This window comes from Pelobates fuscus, chromosome 3 (assembly GCF_036172605.1).
Source record: "Pelobates fuscus isolate aPelFus1 chromosome 3, aPelFus1.pri, whole genome shotgun sequence".
Taxonomy (NCBI): Eukaryota; Metazoa; Chordata; class Amphibia; order Anura; family Pelobatidae; genus Pelobates; species Pelobates fuscus.
The window spans coordinates 17,217,175-17,244,637 of NC_086319.1; the positions used below are offsets into that span (position 1 = coordinate 17,217,175).

The 27,463-nt window shown below is 41.1% G+C and overlaps 1 protein-coding gene across 2 annotated transcripts in view; it reads left to right on the forward strand.

Moving 5' to 3' along the window:
* Positions 1-27,463, forward strand: part of TRMU (tRNA mitochondrial 2-thiouridylase) — an 89,413-nt gene that overhangs the window by 58,816 nt on the left and 3,134 nt on the right. Inside the window, exons 2-10 of one of the 2 annotated variants that reach the window (XM_063446778.1) lie at positions 11,313-11,478; positions 12,704-12,810; positions 14,194-14,316; positions 15,420-15,592; positions 16,468-16,521; positions 16,604-16,670; positions 20,529-20,629; positions 24,477-24,621; positions 27,109-27,191. In XM_063446778.1, the coding sequence (XP_063302848.1) occupies positions 11,313-11,478; positions 12,704-12,810; positions 14,194-14,316; positions 15,420-15,592; positions 16,468-16,521; positions 16,604-16,670; positions 20,529-20,629; positions 24,477-24,621; positions 27,109-27,191 (1,019 nt within the window). Of the gene's footprint in view, positions 1-11,312; positions 11,479-12,703; positions 12,811-14,193; positions 14,317-15,419; positions 15,593-16,467; positions 16,522-16,603; positions 16,671-20,528; positions 20,630-24,476; positions 24,622-27,108; positions 27,192-27,463 lie in introns of those variants that run through there. The other variant, XM_063446779.1, reaches the window with a different exon arrangement.

The window sequence follows — 27,463 nt, forward strand, 5'->3', positions numbered from 1 at the left end:
GGCACTGTATGGGTTCACTTATTAAATAGATCCCTGGTAGGCTGGCACTGTATGGGTTCACTTATTAAATAGATCCCTGGTAGGCTGGGCTGGCATTGTATGGGTTCACTTATTAAATAGATCCCTGGTAGGCTGGCACTGTATGGGTTCACTTATTAAATAGATCCCTGGTAGGCTGGCATTGTATGGGTTCACTTATTAAATAGATCCCTGGTAGGCTGGCATTGTATGGGTTCACTTATTAAATAGATCCCTGGTAGGCTGGCATTGTATGGGTTCACTTATTAAATAGATCCCTGGTAGGCTGGCACTGTATGGGTTCACTTATTAAATAGATCCCTGGTAGGCTGGCACTGTATGGGTTCTCTTATTAAATAGATCCCTGGTAGGCTGGCACTGTATGGGTTCACTTATTAAATAGATCCCTGGTAGGCTGGCCTGGCATTGTATGGGTTCACTTATTAATTAGATCCCTGGCAGGCTGGCATTGTATGGGTTCACTTATTAAATAGATCCCTGGTAGGCTGGCATTGTATGGGTTCACTTATTAAATAGATCCCTGGTAGGCTGGGCTGGCACTGTATGGGTTCACTTATTAAATAGATCCCTGGTAGGCTGGGATGGCATTGTATGGGTTCACTTATTAATTAGATCCCTGGCAGGCTGGCATTGTATGGGTTCACTTATTAAATAGATCCCTGGTAGGCTGGCACTGTATGGGTTCACTTATTAAATAGATCCCTGGTAGGCTGGCATTGTACGGGATCACTTATTAAATAGATCCCTGGTAGGCTGGGCTGGCACTGTATGGGTTCACTTATTAAATAGATCCCTGGTGGGCTGGCATTGTATGGGTTCACTTATTAAATAGATCCCTGGTAGGCTGGCATTGTATGGGTTCACTTATTAAATAGATCCCTGGTAGGCTGGCACTGTATGGGTTCACTTATTAAATAGATCCCTGGTGGGCTGGCATTGTATTGGTTCACTTATTAAATAGATCCCTGGTAGGCTGGCATTGTATGGGTTCACTTATTAAATAGATCCATGGTAGGCTGGCACTGTATGGGTTCACTTATTAAATAGATCCCTGGTAGGCTGGCATTGTATGGGTTCACTTATTAAATAGATCCCTGGTAGGCTGGGCTGGCACTGTATGGGTTCACTTATTAAATAGATCCCTGGTAGGCTGGCATTGTATGGGTTCACTTATTAAATAGATCCCTGGTAGGCTGGCACTGTATGGGTTCACTTATTAAATAGATCCCTGGTAGGCTGGCATTGTATGGGATCACTTTTTAAATAGATCCCTGGTAGGCTGGGCTGGCACTGTATGGGTTCACTTATTAAATAGATCCCTGGTAGGCTGGCACTGTATGGGTTCACTTATTAAATAGATCCCTGGTAGGCTGGGCTGGCATTGTATGGGTTCACTTATTAAATAGATCCCTGGTAGGCTGGCACTGTATGGGTTCACTTATTAAATAGATCCCTGGTAGGCTGGCATTGTATGGGTTCACTTATTAAATAGATCCCTGGTAGGCTGGCATTGTATGGGTTCACTTATTAAATAGATCCCTGGTAGGCTGGCATTGTATGGGTTCACTTATTAAATAGATCCCTGGTAGGCTGGCACTGTATGGGTTCACTTATTAAATAGATCCCTGGTAGGCTGGCACTGTATGGGTTCTCTTATTAAATAGATCCCTGGTAGGCTGGCACTGTATGGGTTCACTTATTAAATAGATCCCTGGTAGGCTGGCCTGGCATTGTATGGGTTCACTTATTAATTAGATCCCTGGCAGGCTGGCATTGTATGGGTTCACTTATTAAATAGATCCCTGGTAGGCTGGCATTGTATGGGTTCACTTATTAAATAGATCCCTGGTAGGCTGGGCTGGCACTGTATGGGTTCACTTATTAAATAGATCCCTGGTAGGCTGGGATGGCATTGTATGGGTTCACTTATTAATTAGATCCCTGGCAGGCTGGCATTGTATGGGTTCACTTATTAAATAGATCCCTGGTAGGCTGGCACTGTATGGGTTCACTTATTAAATAGATCCCTGGTAGGCTGGCATTGTACGGGATCACTTATTAAATAGATCCCTGGTAGGCTGGGCTGGCACTGTATGGGTTCACTTATTAAATAGATCCCTGGTGGGCTGGCATTGTATGGGTTCACTTATTAAATAGATCCCTGGTAGGCTGGCATTGTATGGGTTCACTTATTAAATAGATCCCTGGTAGGCTGGCACTGTATGGGTTCACTTATTAAATAGATCCCTGGTGGGCTGGCATTGTATTGGTTCACTTATTAAATAGATCCCTGGTAGGCTGGCATTGTATGGGTTCACTTATTAAATAGATCCCTGGTAGGCTGGCATTGTATGGGTTCACTTATTAAATAGATCCCTGGTAGGCTGGCATTGTATGGGTTCACTTATTAAATAGATCCCTGGTGGGCTGGCATTGTATGGGTTCACTTATTAAATAGATCCCTTGTAGGCTGGCACCGTATGGGTTCACTTATTAAATAGATCCCTGGTAGACTGGCATTGTATGGGTTCACTTATTAAATAGATCCATGGTAGGCTGGCACTGTATGGGTTCACTTATTAAATAGATCCCTGGTAGGCTGGCATTGTATGGGTTCACTTATTAAATAGATCCCTGGTAGGCTGGGATGGCATTGTATGGGTTCACTTATTAATTAGATCCCTGGCAGGCTGGCATTGTATGGGTTCACTTATTAAATAGATCCCTGGTAGGCTGGCACTGTATGGGTTCACTTATTAAATAGATCACTGGTAGGCTGGCATTGTACGGGATCACTTATTAAATAGATCCCTGGTAGGCTGGGCTGGCACTGTATGGGTTCACTTATTAAATAGATCCCTGGTAGGCTGGCACTGTATGGGTTCACTTATTAAATAGATCCATGGTAGGCTAGCACTGTATGGGTTCACTTATTAAATAGATCCATGGTAGGCTGGCATTGTATGGGTTCACTTATTAAATAGATCCCTGGTAGGCTGGGCTGGCATTGTATGAGTTCACTTATTAAATAGATCCCTGGTAGGCTGGCATTGTATGGGTTCACTTATTAAATAGATCCATGGTAGGCTGGCACTGTATGGGTTCACTTATTAAATAGATCCCTGGTAGGCTGGCATTGTATGGGTTCACTTATTAAATAGATCCCTGGTAGGCTGGGCTGGCACTGTATGGGTTCACTTATTAAATAGATCCCTGGTAGGCTGGGCTGGCATTGTATGGGTTCACTTATTAAATAGATCCCTGGTAGGCTGGGCTGGCACTGTATGGGTTCACTTATTAAATAGATCCCTGGTAGGCTGGGCTGGCATTGTATGAGTTCACTTATTAAATAGATCCCTGGTAGGCTGGCATTGTATGGGTTCACTTATTAAATAGATCCCTGGTAGGCTGGCATTGTATGGGTTCGCTTATTAAATAGATCCCTGGTAGGCTGGCATTGTATGGGTTCACTTATTAAATAGATCCCTGGTAGGCTGGCATTGTATGGGTTCACTTATTAAATAGATCCCTGGTGGGCTGGCATTGTATGGGTTCACTTATTAAATAGATCCCTTGTAGGCTGGCACCGTATGGGTTCACTTATTAAATAGATCCCTGGTAGGCTGGCATTGTATGGGTTCACTTATTAAATAGATCCCTGGTAGGCTGGCATTGTATGGGTTCACTTATTAAATAGATCCCTGGTAGGCTGGCATTGTATGGGTTCACTTATTAAATAGATCCCTGGTAGGCTGGCATTGTATGGGTTCACTTATTAAATAGATCCCTGGTGGGCTGGCATTGTATGGGTTCACTTATTAAATAGATCCCTTGTAGGCTGGCACCGTATGGGTTCACTTATTAAATAGATCCCTGGTAGACTGGCATTGTATGGGTTCACTTATTAAATAGATCCATGGTAGGCTGGCACTGTATGGGTTCACTTATTAAATAGATCCCTGGTAGGCTGGCATTGTATGGGTTCACTTATTAAATAGATCCCTGGTAGGCTGGGATGGCATTGTATGGGTTCACTTATTAATTAGATCCCTGGCAGGCTGGCATTGTATGGGTTCACTTATTAAATAGATCCCTGGTAGGCTGGCACTGTATGGGTTCACTTATTAAATAGATCACTGGTAGGCTGGCATTGTACGGGATCACTTATTAAATAGATCCCTGGTAGGCTGGGATGGCATTGTATGGGTTCACTTATTAATTAGATCCCTGGCAGGCTGGCATTGTATGGGTTCACTTATTAAATAGATCCCTGGTAGGCTGGCACTGTATGGGTTCACTTATTAAATAGATCACTGGTAGGCTGGCATTGTACGGGATCACTTATTAAATAGATCCCTGGTAGGCTGGGCTGGCACTGTATGGGTTCACTTATTAAATAGATCCCTGGTAGGCTGGCACTGTATGGGTTCACTTATTAAATAGATCCCTGGTAGGCTTGCATTGTATGGGTTCACTTATTAAATAGATCCCTGGTAGGCTGGCATTGTATGGGTTCACTTATTAAATAGATCCCTGGTAGGCTGGCACTGTATGGGTTCACTTATTAAATAGATCCCTGGTAGGCTGGCATTGTACGGGATCACTTATTAAATAGATCCCTGGTAGGCTTGCATTGTATGGGTTCACTTATTAAATAGATCCCTGGTAGGCTGGCATTGTATGGGTTCACTTATTAAATAGATCCCTGGTAGGCTGGCATTGTATGGGTTCACTTATTAAATAGATCCCTGGTAGGCTGGCATTGTACAGGATCACTTATTAAATAGATCCCTGGTAGGCTGGGCTGGCACCGTATGGGTTCACTTATTAAATAGATCCCTGGTAGACTGGCATTGTATGGGTTCACTTATTAAATAGATCCATGGTAGGCTGGCACTGTATGGGTTCACTTATTAAATAGATCCCTGGTAGGCTGGCATTGTATGGGTTCACTTATTAAATAGATCCCTGGTAGGCTGGGATGGCATTGTATGGGTTCACTTATTAATTAGATCCCTGGCAGGCTGGCATTGTATGGGTTCACTTATTAAATAGATCCCTGGTAGGCTGGCACTGTATGGGTTCACTTATTAAATAGATCTCTGGTAGGCTGGCATTGTACGGGATCACTTATTAAATAGATCCCTGGTAGGCTGGGCTGGCACTGTATGGGTTCACTTATTAAATAGATCCCTGGTAGGCTGGCACTGTATGGGTTCACTTATTAAATAGATCCCTGGTAGGCTGGCACTGTATGGGTTCACTTATTAAATAGATCCCTGGTAGGCTGGCATTGTGTGGGTTCACCTATTAAATAGATCCCTGGTAGGCTGGCATTGTATAGGTTCACTTATTAAATAGATCCCTGGTGGGCTTGCATTGTATGGGTTCACTTATTAAATAGATCCCTGGTAGGCTGGCATTGTATGGGTTCACTTATTAAATAGATCCCTGGTAGGCTGGCACTGTATGGGTTCACTTATTAAATAGATCACTGGTAGGCTGGCATTGTACGGGATCACTTATTAAATAGATCCCTGGTAGGCTGGGCTGGCACTGTATGGGTTCACTTATTAAATAGATCCCTGGTAGGCTGGCACTGTATGGGATCACTTATTAAATAGATCCCTGGTAGGCTGGGCTGGCACTGTATGGGTTCACTTATTAAATAGATCCCTGGTAGGCTGGCACTGTATGGGTTCACTTATTAAATAGATCCCTGGTAGGCTGGGCTGGCACCGTATGGGTTCACTTATTAAATAGATCCCTGGTAGACTGGCATTGTATGGGTTCACTTATTAAATAGATCCATGGTAGGCTGGCACTGTATGGGTTCACTTATTAAATAGATCCCTGGTAGGCTGGCACTGTATGGGATCACTTATTAAATAGATCCCTGGTAGGCTGGGCTGGCACTGTATGGGTTCACTTATTAAATAGATCCCTGGTAGGCTGGCACTGTATGGGTTCACTTATTAAATAGATCCCTGGTAGGCTGGGCTGGCACCGTATGGGTTCACTTATTAAATAGATCCCTGGTAGACTGGCATTGTATGGGTTCACTTATTAAATAGATCCATGGTAGGCTGGCACTGTATGGGTTCACTTATTAAATAGATCCCTGGTAGGCTGGCACTGTATGGGTTCACTTATTAAATAGATCCCTGGTAGGCTGGCATTGTATGGGTTCACTTATTAAATAGATCCCTGGTAGGCTGGCACTGTATGGGTTCACTTATTAAATAGATCCCTGGTAGGCTGGCACTGTATGGGTTCACTTATTAAATAGATCCCTGGTAGGCTGGGCTGGCACTGTATGGGTTCACTTAAATATATCCCTGGTAGGCTGGCATTGTATTGGTTCACTTATTAAATAGATCCCTGGTAGGCTGGCATTGTATGGGTTCACTTATTAAATAGATCCATGGTAGGCTAGCACTGTATGGGTTCACTTATTAAATAGATCCATGGTAGGCTGGCATTGTATGGGTTCACTTATTAAATAGATCCCTGGTAGGCTGGGCTGGCATTGTATGAGTTCACTTATTAAATAGATCCCTGGTAGGCTGGGCTGGCACTGTATGGGTTCACTTATTAAATAGATCCCTGGTAGGCTGGGCTGGCATTGTATGGGTTCACTTATTAAATAGATCCCTGGTAGGCTGGGCTGGCACTGTATGGGTTCACTTATTAAATAGATCCCTGGTAGGCTGGGCTGGCATTGTATGAGTTCACTTATTAAATAGATCCCTGGTAGGCTGGGCTGGCACTGTATGGGTTCACTTATTAAATAGATCCCTGGTAGGCTGGCACTGTATGGGTTCACTTATTAAATAGATCCATGGTAGGCTGGCACTGTATGGGTTCACTTATTAAATAGATCCATGGTAGGCTGGGCTGGCATTGTATGGGTTCACTTATTAAATAGATCCCTGGTAGGCTGGGCTGGCATTGTATGGGTTCACTTATTAAATAGATCCCTGGTAGGCTGGCATTGTATGGGTTCACTTATTAAATAGATCCCTGGTAGGCTGGCATTGTATGGGTTCACTTATTAAATAGATCCCTGGTAGGCTGGGCTGGCATTGTATGGGTTCACTTATTAAATAGATCCCTGGTAGGCTGGCATTGTATGGGTTCACTTATTAAATAGATCCCTGGTAGGCTGGCATTGTATGGGTTCACTTATTAAATAGATCCCTGGTAGGCTGGCACTGTATGGGTTCACTTATTAAATAGATCCCTGGTAGGCTAGGCTGGCACTGTATGGGTTCACTTATTAAATAGATCCCTGGTAGGCTGGGCTGGCACTGTATGGGTTCACTTATTAAATAGATCCCTGGTAGGCTGGCATTGTATGGGTTCACTTATTAAATAGATCCCTGGTAGGCTGGCATTGTATAGGTTCACTTATTAAATAGATCCCTGGTAGGCTGGCACTGTATGGGTTCACTTATTAAATAGATCCCTGGTAGGCTGGGCTGGCATTTTATGGGATCACCTATTAAATAGATCCCTGGTAGGCTGGCACTGTATGGGTTCACTTATTAAATAGACCCCTGGTAGGCTGGCATTGTATGGCCAGCAGGAGTCAGGACGGTACCTCTCTAACCTGTCTTATAGCTTGAAAAAAATGAAATGTGTCCAATAGAACCAGGTGGACCTAGGATCCCTACCAGCAATTTTGCTGCAGAATGAGGAAATGTTTTACAACCATAAAAAAAACTTTATGGCTCGTTAAGCCATTTACCATTCTTTAATGGTACAATGACCCTATCTCATTGGAACAAATTATATTAGTCAACTTCAAACCCTGTTTTCGAGAAGTCGGTATCAATCAGTAGCAACATTCGTAAAACATGTAAATGCTTAAAGGACCACTATAGTGCCAGGAAAACAAACTAGTTTTCCTGGCACTATAGTATTAATAGGTCCCACCCCACCCTCATGGTCCCCCTCCCGCCATGCTCTAGGGGGAGGAAGGGGTTAAACACTTACCGTTCTCCAGCGCCAGGCTCCCTCGGCGCTGGGGACTCTCCTCCTCCTTCCGACGTCATCGGCTGATTGCGCATGCGTGGCAAAGCCGCGCGCGCATTCAATCAGTCCATAGGAAAGCATTCTCAATGCATTCCTATGGACGGTCCTGCGTCTTCTCACTGTGATTTTCACAGTGAGAAGCGCGGAAGTGCCTCTAGCGGCTGTCAGTGAGACTAGAGGCTATGTTTACAGCAGGCAGGGTTAACCCTAGATGGATCTGGCACCCAGACCACTTCATTAAGCTGAAGTGGTCTGGGTGCCTATAGTGGTCCTTTAATTCCTTTATGTTTTAAGATTATTTTAAGTGGTACTTTTACGGTGCTTATAGTGTGTTAATGTTAATTTCGTCAGTAAATGGCTGCAAATAACGGACCTTTGTAATTATGTTAGTGCTCCAATATTAAATGGTCCTGATATAACCAAGTGCTCCAATATTAAATAGTTATGATATAACCAAGTGCTCCAATATTAAATGGTCCTGATATAACCAAGTGCTCCAATATTAAATGGTCCTGATATAACCAAGTGCTCCAATATTAAATGGTCCTGATATAACCAAGTGCTCCAATATTAAATGGTCCTGATATAACAAAGTGCTCCAATATTAAATGGTCCTGATATAACCAAGTGCTCCAATATTAAATGGTTCTGATATAACCAAGTGCTCCAATATTAAATGGTTCTGATATAACCAAGTGCTCCAATATTAAATGGTTCTGATATAACCAAGTGCTCCAATATTAAATAGTTATGATATAACCAAGTGCTCCAATATTAAATAGTTATGATATAACCAAGTGCTCCAATATTAAATGCTTTTGATATAACCAAGTGCTCCAATATTAAATGGTTCTGATATAACCAAGTGCTCCAATATTAAATGGTTCTGATATAACCAAGTGCTCCAATATTAAATGCTTTTGATATTGCCCCGTTTCCACTGAGCAGATCGGTTCAGTTCGGTACGGTTCGCTATTTTGGGTGTTTCCATTATGAAAGTGGTCCATACAAGCGAACCGTACCGATCCATTCAGGGTCCTGCTTCAGATGTAGGGCCATAGGAAATGGAACGGTTCGGTTAGGGCGGAGCTACTATACAATCCATTGATTGGTTGACAGGAAGAGCATTTTTTCTAAACCATGCATGGCCATAAAAGGTCTGACTTGCAGTGGAAACGCTCGCCAGAACGGGCTGGTCCATTCTAAACCTTCCAAACTGTAACAAACCGATCCGCTCAGTGGAAATGAGGCAATAGTGAAATCAACATAGAATTATAGAATCCTGTGGTCACCGGGCTCCCCTAGTGTTCTAGGGGCGGGGTGTAAACACACTTAGTGGGGGGGTATCTAAAGGTAAAATTGCCAGGAATTTCCCAATTTCAGGCTAAAATAGACTTACTGAAAGCATAGCTCGCTTTAAATTCCAATTCATCTATTTTGTCCTTAAATTTTCTCTTTGAATTCCCAACAATTCTGACATTAGTAAATGAGTCTGTGTGTAAGCAGAAATGTTTTAAAGTGGCTCTGTCACCCAAATTTACCTTTCATTTATTGTTTACTCTTCTCCTCCTCCGTCAGAATCTGTTTTGTTTTTTTTTTTTGTTTTTTTTTTACTCTATATCTCTTTAAATCATTAGACACAGTTGGGACTACTTTTTGTCTTGTATATTTCTCCTACACTTGACAAATCTCGACACAGGGTGGAGCTTAAGACAGGATAACAGAGAGTGGAGCTTGCCTTAAGCTCCACTCTGTGTCAAGATTGTCACATGTAAGAAAATATACAGTATTTATAGTCCCTGCTTTGCCGTATCTTTTAAAGAGAAATCAGTCAGAAAAGAACAGATTCCGAGAGAGGAAGAGAAGGCGAAAACATAGGAGAAATATGTTTGAGGTGACCGAGCATCTTTAATGTGTGTCACCTAGATTTAATTAAAGGACCACTCTAGTGCCAGGAAAACATACTCGTTTTCCTGGCACTAGACTACCCTGAGGGTGCCCCCACCCTCAGGGACCCCCTCCCGCCGGGCTCTGGAGAGAGGAAGGGGTTAAACTTACCTCTTTTTCCAGCGCCGGGCGGGGAGCTTTCCTCCTCCTCTCCATCTTCCGCGCTCGCATTCAGCCGGTCGCATAGGAAAGCATTTACAATGCTTTCCTATGGACGCCTGCGTGCTCTCACTGTGATTTTCACAGTGAGAAGCACGCAAGCGCCTCTAGCGGCTGTCAATGAGACAGCCACTAGAGGATTTGGAGGCTGGATTAACCCTCATTATAAACATAGCAGTTTCTCTGAAACTGCTATGTTTATAAAAAAAAGGGTTAATCCTAGAGGTACCTGGCACCCAGACCACTTCATTAAGCTGAAGTCGTCTGGGTGCCTAGAGTGGTCCTTTAAAACCCATCTATTTTTTACCACTTGTGCTTCTTACATAGGCTACAGTTCCAGACCTCACCAATCTGTTGTTTGCTGAGATAGTTTATGGCACTGACATGTATCGTAATGTAAATTTATAAATGGATCGAGTTTAAGCCCAATTCTCTCATACAAGTCCCTGCTTCTTCCTAATGGCTCCTTTTATAAAGATGCATGAAGAATCCAGTGCTGAAGCTGAACACAATCATAATCCCATCCCTAGCTTCATTCATGAAAAAGCAGGAGTAGAGATACTAGTTTGCTGAACGAAGCCAAACATGGCTGCCGTCCGCTTGGGCTGAAGTTTCATTCATAGCTTTGTCCACAAAAACTTGTTTCAAAGATAAACAATGTATCCCTTAAACTCTGGCTGGCCATCTGGGCTGTGCTCTGCTTTCAAACAATATAATTAGAATCCCAGGATTGGCTGAAGGCCATGCAGAGCTCACTGCAGCTGCTGTAAATCTTGGGATTTGCAGCAAATGCAGAAATGAAAACAAGGGGAACATTTTTTAGACATACATTTATTTCTTTATCCGATTTTTTTTTTTTTTTTTTTTTTTTTTTTTTTTTTAATACACTGTCTATAACGCATTCAAAATATGGGTTAACTCCTGTCCGTTTTGTTTGTGGAATATATGTGTTAAAGCTATAAGATTCTACTACAGAATGTGCCCCTGGCAATCGTAGCTGCCATCTTTATTGCCTCTTAGGGTGTGTATATATAATATATATTTCTTTTCCAAATCCGTTTTGTTTTGTTAAATGTTAATAGTGAGTTTGAGTGCCAGAGATTTATTCTTTCTTCCTGTTTCACTGACAGGCTATGATGTTATTGGTGTATATATGAATAACTGGGACGTGGTAGATGAGAACGGCATGTGCAGCGCAGAGCGAGATTGCGAGGACGCCTACCGGGTCTGTAAAAAGTTGGATATTCCTTTCCACCAAGTATCCTATATCAAGGAGTACTGGCATGACGTATTTAGGTAATATATCATCATTTTTGTTTAATTACTTGTTTTGCTGTTCTGCATTTGAATTGGATTGGTTTCTCTGCCATTAAAATAATAGCTAGACTTTGTTACATACAGTAATCAGAAATTTGATTGGCTGTTGACTACAATTCTCATCACACTCGGCCGTGTGTCTTTCGTGATATGCAGAAGGGATAAAGAGCGAAACCAGTCTCTTTCAAGGAGCCAGACTCTGCACGAGAACTATCATAGTCCTCATGGTCTATGTGCATTCCCCGACAATGTGTATTCATCTCTGAACCATTTATTACAAGACGCTAATATTAATCCTGTGCGTACACTATTTGCATTTTTAATGTTGAGTTTAAATTCCAATGCGACTTTAGAAATGTTTGCCTACTCCTCTCCATCGGTTACTGCTGTGTAAATGGTAAGACATCGATGGCAATATTGGTGATTACATGTGTAGCCACTGCATCCCTAGTAGCAGCCATCTTGATTTAGAAAGAACCAATCGTCAGGTGAGGTATATCTTTTAACCGATACATTTTGACATTTATTTCACTTCCACCGTGTATAAATGTATATACCTACCTGAAGGTGAACTTGCCACGCACGTGTTCTGTGGATGACAGGTCAATGTTAATAAATGCATAATGTCTTGAATTTAGCAGCCAGTATAATAATGTATCACAGCGTCTCCCTGCAGCCAATCAGCTGGAGTCGTGTGTAGGAAGACGCAGTAATCAGATGCAGTAAGCGTCTCCTCACTGCCCATATAGTGTGAGATGGTTTAGCTTAGATGAACTCACTAGGTTCCCCTCTATCCGTGTCTCAGTTTGTGAACAGTCACAGTCCGCATCAGCATTTTCCATTTTATTTTATAAATGATTGTATTTGTAACTTCACTTTTATTAAATATTTAACCTGATTACAAATTGTCATTGTATTAGGGGCGATAAGCTGATTGAGGTGTGGGAGATGGAACTGGGTGATGGTGAAAAGTCTGTTTTGGTGCTGTGGCAAAACAGAAGGCTCACCGGAGTCGGTTACGGCTTATTCTATGCATTGATACAATGTATTTGATGTTGTGACTGGCCACTATAAGAGGTGTGAACTATAATCTCTGGCATTTATAATTTAATTCCTGCCATGCGTTACGTGTGATGGAATTTATAAAATTGAAACCACTACATCGTGAACAAGCTGGGATTTTACTTTTTGGCTTCTTTTTCAGTAAATTCTTAAATGAATATGAGAGAGGTAGGACTCCAAACCCCGACATCCTGTGCAACAGGCATATCAAGTTTAATTACCTGCTGAGCTACGCCATAGATAATTTAGGTGAGTCTCTGGTAACCGGGCCGTTTCACATCATAAACCGGTGGTTTATGCCAGTTTCCCTTTGATAGCGTTTACCAGTCATTAGCCGTGACTTGGCACCAACGCTTTGCTGAACATAATAAACATCTTTGTTAGAATTGTAATTGTGTTTTCCTGGCTTTCAAACCAGGGTTTAGAATTTAATTATTTCTGTTTTTACCAGCCGTTACAAATGCTTCAATAAGTAACCAAGCACAGAAACTGGTGACCCATACCGACTAGGTCATTACTAATTTATACCGGAATACAGATCTTCATTCATTTTTAGTATATTTAATTCTTTAAATGTCCCTGTTTGAAAAGAAAATCACTATCCTTACTGTAATACAGAAATGTAAAAATGGGTCGTTTTTATTATTTCGCACACATTTACTTTTTCATTAAAAGTTGGGGAGTCCTACACTGCTGCAATATAATGGGCCAGTGACTGCAGACTTTCTTGAATAAATATTGAGGTTATCGAATAAACAGGGAATTGCCAAGTATTGACAAGTCAATTGCAATTTATAGGTTAAAATATCAGATATAGAAAAACTATCCCACTTCGCCATCAGCTTTTTATTTGCAATTCTCTTGCCATCTGTACAATTCCTGTATTAGTGATAACTCCAAATGATGTTGGCACTGCACATAAAAAATCTGGGCTTTCCTGTACCCTCACAGTGGAGAAATAAAACTGGGGATATAATGGATCCTCTAAGCACCAAAACAACTTTATCTTAATGAAGCAGTTGTGGTGTATAGATCACGTCCTTGCAGTCTCACTGCTCAATATATGCCCAATAATTGTATCTTTGCAATTATGAAATATTTATTTGAAAAGAATGTTTGCTTAAAATGGCACCGTCACAAGTCATCTTACAAAGGGGCACTTTAAAAGGAAATGTGGGGGCAGATATGGGGTTCCTTTGCTCCTCTTTGCTGCCATTTTCTTCTCTGCCATGAGTCACTTTTGTAATCACGCGTGTGTGCGATAAGATTTCCTATTCACGGGAAGTGACCGGGTGTATTGGAGGAAATGGTCTATTGCCACATTTTTCTAGAAATCAGTCCTTACTATATCCCATGTATATCTTTTGATTGCTTGCAATTTCAATGAAATGTATTCTTTTTAAAAAAAAATATATATAGTGTGTGTGTGTGTGTGCGCGCGTGCGTGTGTGTGTGTGCGTGCATGCGCGCCCACACACTAAAGATAGTAAAGTTCCACATTCAAGCTGAATATCATACCACTTAATCCTTTTGGCATATGGTAATGGATAAAAGAGACATATCCTCTTCCACTGAGAGCAAACACATAGCGAAGTATATTTTATTCATTTTTACTTTTTGTTTTACACACAGGAGCTGATGGTATTGCCACTGGTCATTATGCAAGAACATCCCAAGATGACGAAGAGGCATTTCAGCAGAAATATATTCCGAACCCTCCCAGTCTGTTTAGGAACAGATTTGAAGTTCGGAATGGTGGGTTTCGTTGTTTATTATTATTGTTGCCATTAAAGACGGTGGGGGTGTTATTTATTAAAGTGTCTGTTCTAAAAAGTGGTGCAATATTGCAGAAGGAAAGGAGTCCCCAATGTATTGCCTGCTGGTTTCACTACTTTGCATGGCTATTGTCCAACTTTTAGAACTATACAAAGCTCCCAATACTTCTTTAACCTGTAATTCATAACTCGGACCTCTGTGATCAACTAAAAAATGATTATTGTATTTATGGAAAGCCCAGTGTTGTAAATAATTCACTCTCTAACACATGGGAGACTTTATGCTAAAATAGTAATAGTAGCTGTACTCTGGCTGTAGAATGTCATTAAACTGGTATATTCTAAAAAGGTTGTTTTTTTTCTATTTCTTCCTGTGTTTGAGAACAAACCATCTGACTTTATTTACCATACAAGATCTTGGGACAACATCCCTAATCCATTTAAAACTATCCCCAATAGATCTTGTCATCTTGCCAGTCATGAAAACTCTGAGAACTTAGTACTTTGTATTTTCATGTGATAAGCTAGGACACTCTGCTGCCCAAAAATAAAATGAAAAATCTTTGTTTACTAGATATATTTCAAATGAAAACATGCATGCGTTTAATTAATTGGATGCATAGCTAAAACAGCTTGCAAAAGCTGTAGATCTCTTCTCTGCAGCCTTTACAAGCCCTCCCCTTTTAACCACGCCCAGACCTTCTGCGGCTGTCCAATCACAGACTTCCCAATGCAGCTTAATAAGAAGTTCTTGGCAATTTCTGTCTCTTGAAGATTAATTTATAAAAGAGACAATTTCACTTTTTTTTCACTTAATTTTTGTGTGAAATGAAACAGACACATTCGTCGCACACAAAGCATTTAAGCAAGCTAAACTGCTTTAGGGGTCTGTAGTGACCTTTTAAATGTATTGAAGATGGCAAAAATAACTGTGCTGCCATGAGCTAAGCAGAGTCTGTAAACGCACACTGCTGGATTTAGGGGTCTTCAGGACTATGTCTTCATTCAATTTCATGAAAAGTGTAGTATGGGTCATCAGCGCTGGCTGCTAATGTAAACTGACTTTTATCCACTTGTTTTCAGATGTACGGCTCCTACAAGCAGCTGACCGGATAAAAGACCAGACTTTCTTTCTGAGTCAGATCTCACAATATGCGTTAAGGAAAACCATCTTTCCCATCGGAGGGCTAACAAAGGACTTTGTAAAAAAGATGGCTGCTGAAGCTGGGTTTCACCATGTTTTACAGAGAAAAGAGGTGCACAAACAATATGTACTTTTGTCACATGTATTCCATTTGATCTGATTTTGCACAAGCTCTGATCTGGTCACCCAGAAAATATTGGTAAAATCTTGGCTGCCTGTAGCCTGAGCATGTTTAATACCTTATCGGGATTTGTGGGATCAGTACATATTCTAGTGATTTTAGAGTATTTCCTCCTACAGTAAACAACGTATTTGTTTGTTTGTTCCTTAAGGGGAAACTATAGTTTAAAATTGATAATCTTTGCAGCCGCTCTCTTCACCTCCCACTTGATTTTCTCTCCTTTCATTTGTCTCCTTTCATTTCTCGTTCAATTGTGGATGAGAAGCACATTCGCAGCAAACCCTGCACTTCTCCCTGAGAAGCACTGAGTCAATGCAAAGCATTTACAGAATGCTCAATGTTGTCATTCAATGCGTGAGAATGTTGATTGTCAAGAACAGTCTCACTCTGTTCTCACAGCAGAAGCACCATCTAGTGGCTGTCAACGTAACAGCAACTAGAGGGTTAGCCCCACAGTGCAAACATTGCCACATCTCCAAAACAGGAATGTTTTACATTTTGGGAGAGAAGAGCCTGGGAGTGGGTCACTACACAAAGACCACTTCATTGAGATGAAGATGACTAGGTGTCTATAGTTCCCTTTTTATAGTCCCAGCATTTTGAACACCGTTTAATAATTTCTTGAGCCAGTGTTTCATATACCTTAGTGAACCATGCAGCCACGACTCACGACTCTGCATTGTTGCAGCCTTGTTTCCAATGTATTTGTGTATTAAAACACATTGTACGAGCATAAAACAATACGGGTCTCCGATTCCCAGCATTGGAGCAATATGAGTAACATTAACATTTTATTTTTGTCATAGAGCATGGGGATTTGCTTTATCGGAGAACGGAATTTTGAAAAATTCATTCTCGAGGTATGATCCAAAAACAATTTCTTGCCGAGAACGGCTTTAAATGTTGAATGCAGTTCTTGTAATTCTTTGTCTTTTTTTTAAGTACTTAGAACCTCAACCTGGAAACTTTGTATCAATAGAGGATGGAAGAATCATGGGAAGGCACCAGGGTGAGAATCATGTTTTGTATCTTTTCCTCAAAGTATTTTTAATTTTCTATTACTCACTGTTTGCTTGTCCGCCCATATGTTCAAGGTTTGCTTATTTTGTAGATGTTCTCAGTTTTGTTCTGTAGCTTTGATGACGTGGATAACAAGGTGAGATTTAGGTAGGTACACAAGTGTAATCTGCGTACAGTGCTGTCCGGATCATCAGCAAACGTCCACAGCATAGTTTATATCTAACAGCTATTCTCCAAATTGTCTGTCTGAAAAGCTGTGCTCGCATTGTCCATCTGTGTCTGCCTTATTAGCAGCCCAGCAGTACACAGAAATGGTGCAAATTCACAGGATTTTAATACTTTTTGCATCATATCAATCAGGTATTGAAGAATTAGCTAAAATGAGCTGCACTGGTAGCACTGTGATTTTAGCCCCTTCACGACAGATGATGTAGTAAACACATTCTTATATTATTTTATTATTTATATAGCGCCAGCAAATTCTGTAGCGCTGTACAATGGGTGAACTAACAGCCACGTAATTGTAACCAGACAAATGGTCGCACAGGAACAGAGGGATTGAGGGCCCTGCTCAGTGAGTTTACATGCTAGAGGGAGTGGGGTATAGTGACACAGTAACAGAGGGATTGAGTTTACATGTTAGAGGGAGTGGGGTATAGTGACACAGTAACAGAGGGATTGAGGGCCTGCTCAGTGAGCTTACATGCTAGAGGGAATGGGGTATAGTGACACAGTAACAGAGGGATTGAGGGCCCTGCTCAATGAGCTTACATGCTAGAGGGAGTGGGGTATAGTGACACAGTAACAGAGGGATTGAGGGCCTGCTCAATGAGCTTACATGCTAGAGGGAGTGGGGTATAGTGACACAGGAACAGAGGGATTGTGGGGCCTGCTCAGTGAGTTTACATGTTAGAGGGAGTGGGGTATAGTGACACAGTAACAGAGGGATTGAGGCCCTGCTCAGTGAGTTTACATGTTAGAGGGAGTGGGGTATAGTGACACAGTAACAGAGGGATTGAGGGCCCTGCTCAATGAGCTTACATGTTAGAGGGAGTGGGGTATAGTGACACAGTAACAGAGGGATTGAGGGCCTGCTCAATGAGCTTACATGCTAGAGGGAGTGGGGTATAGTGACACAGGAACAGAGGGATTGTGGGGCCTGCTCAGTGAGTTTACATGTTAGAGGGAGTGGTGTATAGTGACACAGTAACAGAGGGATTGAGGGCCCTGCTCAGTGAGTTTACATGTTAGAGGGAGTGGGGTATAGTGACACAGTAACAGAGGGATTGAGGGCCTGCTCAGTGAGTTTACATGTTAGAGGGAGTGGGGTATAGTGACACAGTAACAGAGGGATTGAGGGCCCTGCTCAGTGAGTTTACATGTTAGAGGGAGTGGGGTATAGTGACACAGTAACAGCGGGATTGAGGGCCCTGCTCAGTCAGTTTACATGTTAGAGGGAGTGGGGTATAGTGACACAGTAACAGAGGGATTGAGGGCCCTGCTCAGTGAGTTTACATGTTAGAGGGAGTGGGGTATAGTGACACAGTAACAGAGGGATTGAGGGCCCTGCTCAGTGAGTTTACATGTTAGAGGGAGTGGGGTATAGTGACACAGTAACAGAGGGATTGAGGGCCCTGCTCAGTGAGTTTACATGTTAGAGGGAGTGGGGTATAGTGACACAGTAACAGAGGGATTGAGGGCCCTGCTCAGTGAGTTTACATGTTAGAGGGAGTGGGGTATAGTGACACAGTAACAGAGGGATTGAGGGCCCTGCTCAGTGAGTTTACATGTTAGAGGGAGTGGGGTATAGTGACACAGTAACAGAGAGATTGAGGGCCCTGCTCAGTGAGTTTACATGTTAGAGGGAGTGGGGTATAGTGACACAGTAACAGAGGGATTGAGGGCCTGCTCAGTGAGTTTACATGTTAGAGGGAGTGGGGTATAGTGACACAGTAACAGAGGGATTGAGGGCCCTGCTCAGTGAGTTTACATGTTAGAGGGAGTGGGGTATAGTGACACAGTAACAGATTGATTGAGGGCCCTGCTCAGTGAGTTTACATGTTAGAGGGAGTGGGGTATAGTGACACAGTAACAGAGGGATTGAGGGCCCTGCTCAGTGAGTTTACATGTTAGAGGGAGTGGGGTATAGTGACACAGTAACAGAGGGATTGAGGGCCTGCTCAGTGAGTTTACATGTTAGAGGGAGTGGGGTATAGTGACACAGTAACAGAGGGATTGAGGGCCCTGCTCAGTGAGTTTACATGTTAGAGGGAGTGGGGTATAGTGACACAGTAACAGAGGGATTGAGGGCCCTGCTCAGTGAGTTTACATGTTAGAGGGAGTGGGGTATAGTGACACAGTAACAGAGGGATTGAGGGCCCTGCTCAGTGAGTTTACATGTTAGAGGGAGTGGGGTATAGTGACACAGTAACAGAGGGATTGAGGGCCCTGCTCAGTGAGTTTACATGTTAGAGGGAGTGGGGTATAGTGACACAGTAACAGAGGGATTGAGGGCCCTGCTCAGTGAGTTTACATGTTAGAGGGAGTGGGGTATAGTGACACAGTAACAGAGGGATTGAGGGCCCTGCTCAGTGAGTTTACATGTTAGAGGGAGTGGGGTATAGTGACACAGTAACAGAGGGATTGAGGGCCCTGCTCAATGAGCTCACATGCTACATTGTATTTCTGCAACCCCATATGCTGAACGGGTTAATGTCTAATACTGTGTCGGTCTGCCCCTATATATTAGCGTCTGGAGTATGAATAATGCCCAGTGATCAAATAACTTTCTTTAATCAATAGGCAATCCTTCTGGGAATTTATTTTGCCGGCAAATCATATGCTGGCTGCACAAACTCTATAGAGCAAGCTGTTCAATATAACAATGGAAAGTATAGGAGCAAAGTAACTTAATATCTCTCCAAAGCAACAATTAATTTCTTTAGTTTTTATTGTTAGTGATGTTTGTATTATTTATATATATATATTATTAGACCTTTAATTATAGTTCAGTAGCCCAGATAATTATGGATGTGTATCGGCATATTTAAATATGTGTATATCCTTTTACTTGCTCAAGGCACGGATTGGAAGCCTTTTTAAATGGGTTAACGATGACCTGTCACTTTTAGGGTTTCTGCCTTTTTTACAGTAGCCCCCCACAGGTTACACGTTGGTTGCGTGATGGTCCCTGTATGGTGCATGTGATGTACGCCCCTCCATAGCTTCCTCCCTTGATGCTGTATTTTCTTCCTAACTCCTGGCATGCCAAGGGGTTGCTGCAGGGTTGTACTGGCTCATGCGCAGGGGTCCCACGTGGCATTCATTGCACATCAAACAAGAAGATACAATCAAACAAGAAGATTCATATCATCCATCAACCATCACTAAACAATGTGGCTTTTTCCATAAAAGTACACGATGACAATTTCAGTGTTTTTCCATAAAGTTTGTGCCTTATGACAGCACGGTCTTATATAGTTACATTTCATCCATTAGCTGTGAAGTATTAATAACAATATTCTCTAAATGCAAATGAACCTAAATCCCACTGACTATTTTCAGATATATTCCATATGCCGTACTTTTCATAGTGCTTTCAAAGTGCCTACAAAGCTCAGAAAGTGATTAACCATTTCCTTCCAGGATACTGTATGAACATGATTTACTTCCATGTGCTTTGCAGATAAATATTTCACCAATAAGGCTTTGCTCATACTTACGTATACCCTAGGAATGATTACCAGGCTGCAGAGAAACCAAATGATGTGTAATGTAAAAATCAAAAGTCATTTATTTTCCCCAAGACCCGTTCCTTGTGGTTTATACTGTTTGTAATGTTTTGTAGGCTGGTTTCTGTATACGTTGGGCCAAAGGGCGAGAATAGGAGGCCAGCGAGATGCTTGGTTTGTTGTGGATAAGGACGTGTCCACAGCGACTGTTTATGTGGTATGTATCCTGGACTAAATCCATGTGGGCCTTAAAACAGGAGATTTCGAAATTGTCGCTGACACTATTCGATCGAATTGTCTGCAAATTTTTGGTGCAATTTATGAAATCTTTAGGTGTTTTTTTTTTTTTTACCTGTTGCATTCTGTTAATTTTGAGCTTGTTCAGTGACGTATACATTATTCTGCCTCTTTATAAAAAAAAAAAAATCCCATTTCTCTTTTCTCTCTATATTTTTTTTTTTTTTTTAACAAAGTCCATGTTTTGTCGTTTTTTTTAAATAGAAATTCATGCAAAAACTGACTGATTTTATTATGGGAAAAACTGTCCCTTTTTAGATTACTTTTAGAACACTTCAATAAAAGCAATCAAAATAATGGTGACATTTAACTTTTTGGCACTTTGATAACTATCCCCTTTGTGTTTTTTGGAGGTGTTTAATGCAAACTTTTTTTGTATTCATCCGGGATCTGAGCAGCTAGTCACACCAGAGTCCTCGTATGATGGGAACCTCTTCTAAACTCTCCTTCTTTGCCCTGTTCTTTCTAAGTGTATCAGTCAGGCTTTACATTTTCATTAGTTTCAAGATTAGTTTTAAAACGGAAAGATTGGGTGTGTTTTGTTTATGTCGTTTTTTTATTTTGTTTATAAGCAGTTTCTCCGTAGATGGGATCCTGGCTAAATCATTAAGTATTGGAAGGTGGAGTTGCACACATTATGGAGATTTAAACCAGTGTTGCTGTCGGGTCCAGTGGTTTCCATGGCGATTACTCACCATGTCATTTAGAACTTTTACTCTATTTTTCTGTTATTACAGTAATTTACTACATTAAAGCCTATAATATTATTGTCATGTGCTTACTTCCTGTCTACATTATACGACAAGCTCATGTCTTTGAAAGTAACATTAAAAATATAATTTGCTCCTTTGAAGGGTTAGCAGTGTATAAATATATAGGTGTGTTAAATAGTGCAGTCCTTCTATTAATCTAAAACTGCGTCATTGACACTAATAGATGGGAAAAGTTGGATCTGACAGTGTACCCCACCTCTCATCTTTTTTTTAAAAATAATGAGCGAACGTCTTCTTTGTACATAGCTGCTTTAAGAATTATTGCTATAAATTTAGGCTCTAACTTTCTGACACCAAGGGAACATCCTCACCCCATTTGCATTAATACAGAATTAACATTTTCTCCAACCTGGGCTACACTGTCTGGCTAGGATTGCTGGATTGTTCTAGCCACTTTCTAATGGCGCTTGTTAACTCAAAGGCTATTCACTAAGCAGTTAAATATACATGTATATTTCCCCCCCGAACGTTGCAGTTTGCGTTTTGGTTCTTTACTGTTCACTGTCGAGTCTCCGTGAATGCACTAAATGTAGTTACTGCCTGTCACAATAAAAGCATGGCGCATTCTCGTTTTGTATCTGTTTTGAAGTGTTGAGTGCTGGGTAATGATTTCCTATATACTTGTGATGACCTTTTATTATTATGTGTTTGGTAAATGACATCCACTCAGCAATTCGAGCATGTGATGTACTGCTTTGATGATATAACTGCTTTGGGAGTATCGTATCAGCTGTGAGTAATGGGGCAAAGCATTGATGTTTTGTGCTCTTTCTATCCAGCGATGTATGATGACACGGTTTATCCTGCGTTTGTTCATTCTAATCCTTTCCTGCCAGGTTATACTCTCTCCTGCTCTCCACTATATTCGGGGATAGAAGGTTTAATAGATTACACAAATTTATTTTCCTGTTTGTCCTATTTCATTTGAATTATAGATATTCCATTTAATTTGTTTACTACAAATAGTCACTGAATTCCTGGATTCATCTTTTAATCTCCTACAAACAAATCTACACACAAGTCCAGTTCCTATATCTCGCCTCTGTCTTCCCATTTCATCACTTAAAGAGACACTAGGCACCCAGACCCCTTCAGCTCATTTGGTATGGGTGCTGTGTCCTTATTGCACTTGGTGTGCTGCAATGTAAAACTTTGAAGTTTTAGAGAAACTGAAATGTTTACATTGCAGCACTAAGCCTGCCTCTAGTGGCTTTTTCCCAGACAGCCACTGCAGGGGCTTCCTGGATCCAAACAGACCTTTGAAATACAAAACAAGGTAGCGCTTGAACATTGTGTAAGCTGGACTGATATACCAAAAAAGGTGTTTATATACCTTAAGGAAGTTCTGACAGATATTAACAGTCTCTGGTTTATTTACCTTTAAAAACAAAAATATACAGTAGTGCAAGACCTCAAAATAATTTCTTATAAAAAAAAAAATTGTGTTACGGAAACACTCACATATTAATGAGCTATAGACTATAGCTCAAGTGACAACAACCTTGGGGTCAGTAAAGGCGACCCTTCCCTTATATAGTGGGTCCTTCAATTTCTGTATTAAAGAAGACAAGATATGGTGCAATATCGTAGTGCACACATTGATATCTATGTAGCAATAGGATCAATACTCACAAACATGGAGCCAAAGGTTAGGCTCTGATCTTAGTACATTGTGTAGTTAAGGACTATACTCCTCCTTTTGATATAGCAGGAAGTAAAATGCCTCGCGTGACCGTAAAATAACAATTTATTAATAAAATAAAATCTATATTATTAAAATCAAATCTCTCTATAAAACTGTTTGCATCTACTGTTTTGAAGTGATTTTTAGTTTTAAAAGATCCTTCATCTATATAAATATTAAGATCTTAACATACGACTTCTTGTTGGCTCCCCGTACTCGTTAGTTTTATACCCCATGTGTTATCGTTTAAGGATGTTAAAAAAATGTTCAGATCCTCTTTGTCCTTTCCATATAAAGAATATCATCTATATATCGGCCATTACGGACCCCAAGGCTGTTGTCACTTGAGCTACCGTTTATAGTTCATGAATATGTGAGTGTTTCTGTAACACAATTTTTTTATAAGAAATTATTTTGAGGTCTTGTGTATATCTATTTTTGTTTTTAAAGGTACATGAACCAGACTATTAAAATGTCAGAACTTCCTTAAGGTACATAAACAGCTTTTTTTTGGTATATCAGTCCAATTTCCACAATTTTCAAGCACTACACTGTTTTGTATGTTGTGTGTATATAGAAAATATTGCACACCGTGTTATAGCAGCTTAGTGATCAAATCAAGCACTTGCACTGTCTTAAATTTTTGGGATATTACACCTAGCGCTAGTACATTAGACATTATGTATTTCCAAACAGACCTTTGGTTTTGTAAATGACGCTGGACGTCCTCACGCACTCTTGGGGGGCGTGAGAGAGGGGGAGGCAGAGGTAGCTATATAGTACCAGAAATATGGCTTTGTATTCCTGGCACTTATAGAATCCCTTTAATTGCATTCCTTCAGTGTGACCTTCTGTGTTCCCTGAGTATTCTACAGACAGTTACTATAAGCACCATGACCTCTTAAGTAATTTGAAGTGGTCGTGGTGCCTGGAGTCTATGTGCAGTGCACATACTGCATTTAATCCCTATGCTGCTTTAGGTGTAACTCCACCTCCAGCGGCGTCATTTGCGAGCCTTGAACACGAGCGAATGTCGAACTACTCGCATATTTCTGTGTTCAGAATGTCAATCATTGGCTGAGAGTGTTGGGCTCTGCTTCTGGCTCCTTCAGAGCAGACCTAGGTAAGCTGCTTCCTTGTTGCTATTCAGACCATTCGAGTAATGCGGAGTAGACTGTGTTATGTATATAGACCGCACTATAAAGCAATCGATTATTTACTGATCTGTTGTTGTTTGTCTGATTGCTGTGAGATTGCTGGCATTTTAGAGCTTCTCATTCTGACACAATGTTCCTATCACTGTGTTGAAGGCCCCATGTACCAATCACCCCGCTCTGTTCAGAGACTTGCTGCGGACCGATCGCGTACACTGGTTCTCAGAAGACCCTCCTCCAGAGCTAATAGAGAATAAGATGATGGATTGCTATTTTAGATTCCAACACCAGATGGCGCTAGGTGAGTGCTATAATTTGTAGCATCTTTTTGAGTTGAGAAGAAGTTAAAGCTCCGATATGTGTAGATGCAGCTTTTTTTTTTGCTAATTTTTTTCTGTCTTATAATCAAAATAGATTTTCATAAAAAATGTGACTTTGCTCCACTTTAGTGAGGGAGTCGTTTCTCTAGACTGTGTATAGAATTATATTTAATGCTGTGTATTTAGATCTACCTGTAGTCTCCCTCTCTGAGTGTATGTTCTCTCCCTTGCACCATCCCCCTATTTGCATAAATTCTCCCCTGGTCATAGAAGTACTAATAAGACCAATCTATGAAGGCTGCCTCTCAGTGTGTGTCTATACCTGTCTGAATTGAGCTGTCAGAAACCTACTAAATCCACAATGGCTTCGATTTAATCGTTTAAAGGGACACTATAGGCACCAAAACCTCTTCAGCTTAATGAAGCGGTTTTGGTGTATAGATCATGTTCCTGCAGTCTCACTGCTCAATTCTCTGCCATTTAGGAGTTACATCACTTTATACAGCTTCAGTAAGATAAAGATAAAGGTGTTTTGGTGCCTATTGTGTCTTTTTAATGGTTTAAGTCACGTCTTTTCCTGGGAGACAGAGTGATGTACTGTATATCCCATCAACTCCTCCTTCTCTACCTGTCCTAATGTGTTTTATATCCCACCTCCTATAGACCATAAGCTTGTTTGAGCAGGGCCCTCTTCAACCTATCGTTCCTGTACATAGATTGATCTTATTAGTACTTCTATGACCAGGGGACAATTGATCGCTGCAAATAGGGGGATGGTGCAACCTATCGTTCCTGTAAGTTTTCTTGTAACTCTTCAACCTATCGTTCCTGTAAGTTTTCTTGTAACTCTTCAACCTATCGTTCCTGTAAGTTTTCTTGTAACTCTTCAACCTATCGTTCCTGTAAGTTTATTTGTAATTGTCCTATTTATAGTTAAATCCCCTCTCATAATATTGTAAAGCGCTACGGAATCTGTTGGCGCTATATAAATGGCGATAATGATAATAGATGTTCCAGAAACATCCTAGTACACAGCAGAAGCAGTGAATCCTATGGTGTGTGTTTTTATTTTTCTTTGTCAGTATAGTGCTTTAACCTGAAGTGTCATTTTTAATCTGCCCCCGCCCCTTAAATAATGATACAATCAAATCAGACTTAAATACACCATATAACCCCCTACATGTTTTGTTTTGGCTTAGATTGTCCTCCACATCACAGGAGCTTTTGTGATGAGGATGTCCCAACCTATTTAGTATGAAACATGTCTGTATTTTAAACACTACGGTTCTTCGTCTTAAAACTGCTTTCGTGGCACTTTCTAGAATTGTACGCCTTGTTTATATCAATCCTCGTTCCAATGTATCATTTCAGCCTCTTCTTTAGACAGATCTGTCTCATACCATGCAGTAAAGTAAACATGGGTTTCACTTTGTGTATATATTTAAATGTTTCTGAAGTTTTTCCAAATGCTAAATAACATGTTTTGCTTACCGTACGATAAGGCGCTGTCTGCAATTAGCTTTTGTCTTAGGTAATGGCAGTTGAGTTTGGCTGGCATTTCAATGTGATTATAGCAGCTCGTGTTAACTTCATGTATCATGTTATTGGACGAACGCACCCTCAGTGCACTCTAATCCCCGAGAAATGCTCAGCCTGTCACGTCTTGTTGCCAGCTCAGAAATCATGTTGGAGGCGCTGGATTTTCAATGGTTACATTGTTCTGAGTTTGAGTTAAGTTACTATTGCCATGAGCTTGACAAGGGGTGCGAACCGTAATTAACCCACTCATTGCTGTGAGCTAAAACACGCTGCAGATTCCCATCGCCATACAATGTTTGTCTTATTTTACTTGTTATCTTACCGGTTATTGCTGTTGTGATATGTTACTGCCCATAGACTGTGTATGTTGTTGGATAGATTAAAGTAAACTTTCTGAGTCTGTTTGCTTAAAAAGACGAATCCAAATTAAAGACACCTTTCAGTGGATTACAAAATACCTGCGTCTGATTTCTCAGACTCCAACTTTAACGTCCAAGCTCTGTTTGTGTAGCATATCTCTGTTTTCCAAGTGGCACCAGCGAATCAGCCAGCCTTTGCCGCAGCTACGACCTGCGTATACTGACGAGGAAGAAATAATAAATGGACACTGACCTTTTATATCCATATTGTGTCCGTGGCATTCGCTCACTGACCCATTCTTTAGTTGTAATATCCACTCAGTGCCCCGATTCTTCAATCATAATTCAGTTAACATCAAAATATTTTTTTCCAAAACTCCCACATTTGAATCTAATCTGCATCATCAAAGGGGTCTCTGCTGAAATCCTCCTACAGTAAGCTATTAATTGTTTCAGTTTATGTTTTATCTGATAAATAAAATGCACCTTTTCTAAAACACATGATCTAACTAAGAACGGTGTGTATGTACAAACATCTGCTTATTATTGAAACGCTTCCTTGTCTTCTAGTGCCATGTGTTCTAACACTAAACCTAGATGGCACAGTATGGGTGACGCTGGCGAAGCCATTGCGTGCCCTGACACCCGGGCAGGTGAGTTCTTTATACCTTGTTACTGCTGCTGTAATCACGAATGTAATGTTCAGGCCCAACATTAAAGGAACCTGCTCAAGCGTAGGAAAACACAAGACAAAGCCGTCATAAGTGATCGAGATGCTTTAAACAAAAACTGCATTTTTATTCATGTCCAATAAGCCCTGGTTATTCCTGGCATCAGCATGCTTATCTGCTCAACAGGCCTCGATAGTGGGTTTTTTTAGTCAGAGCGGAACTATTATGTCTACAGTATATAATTGTGCAATCAA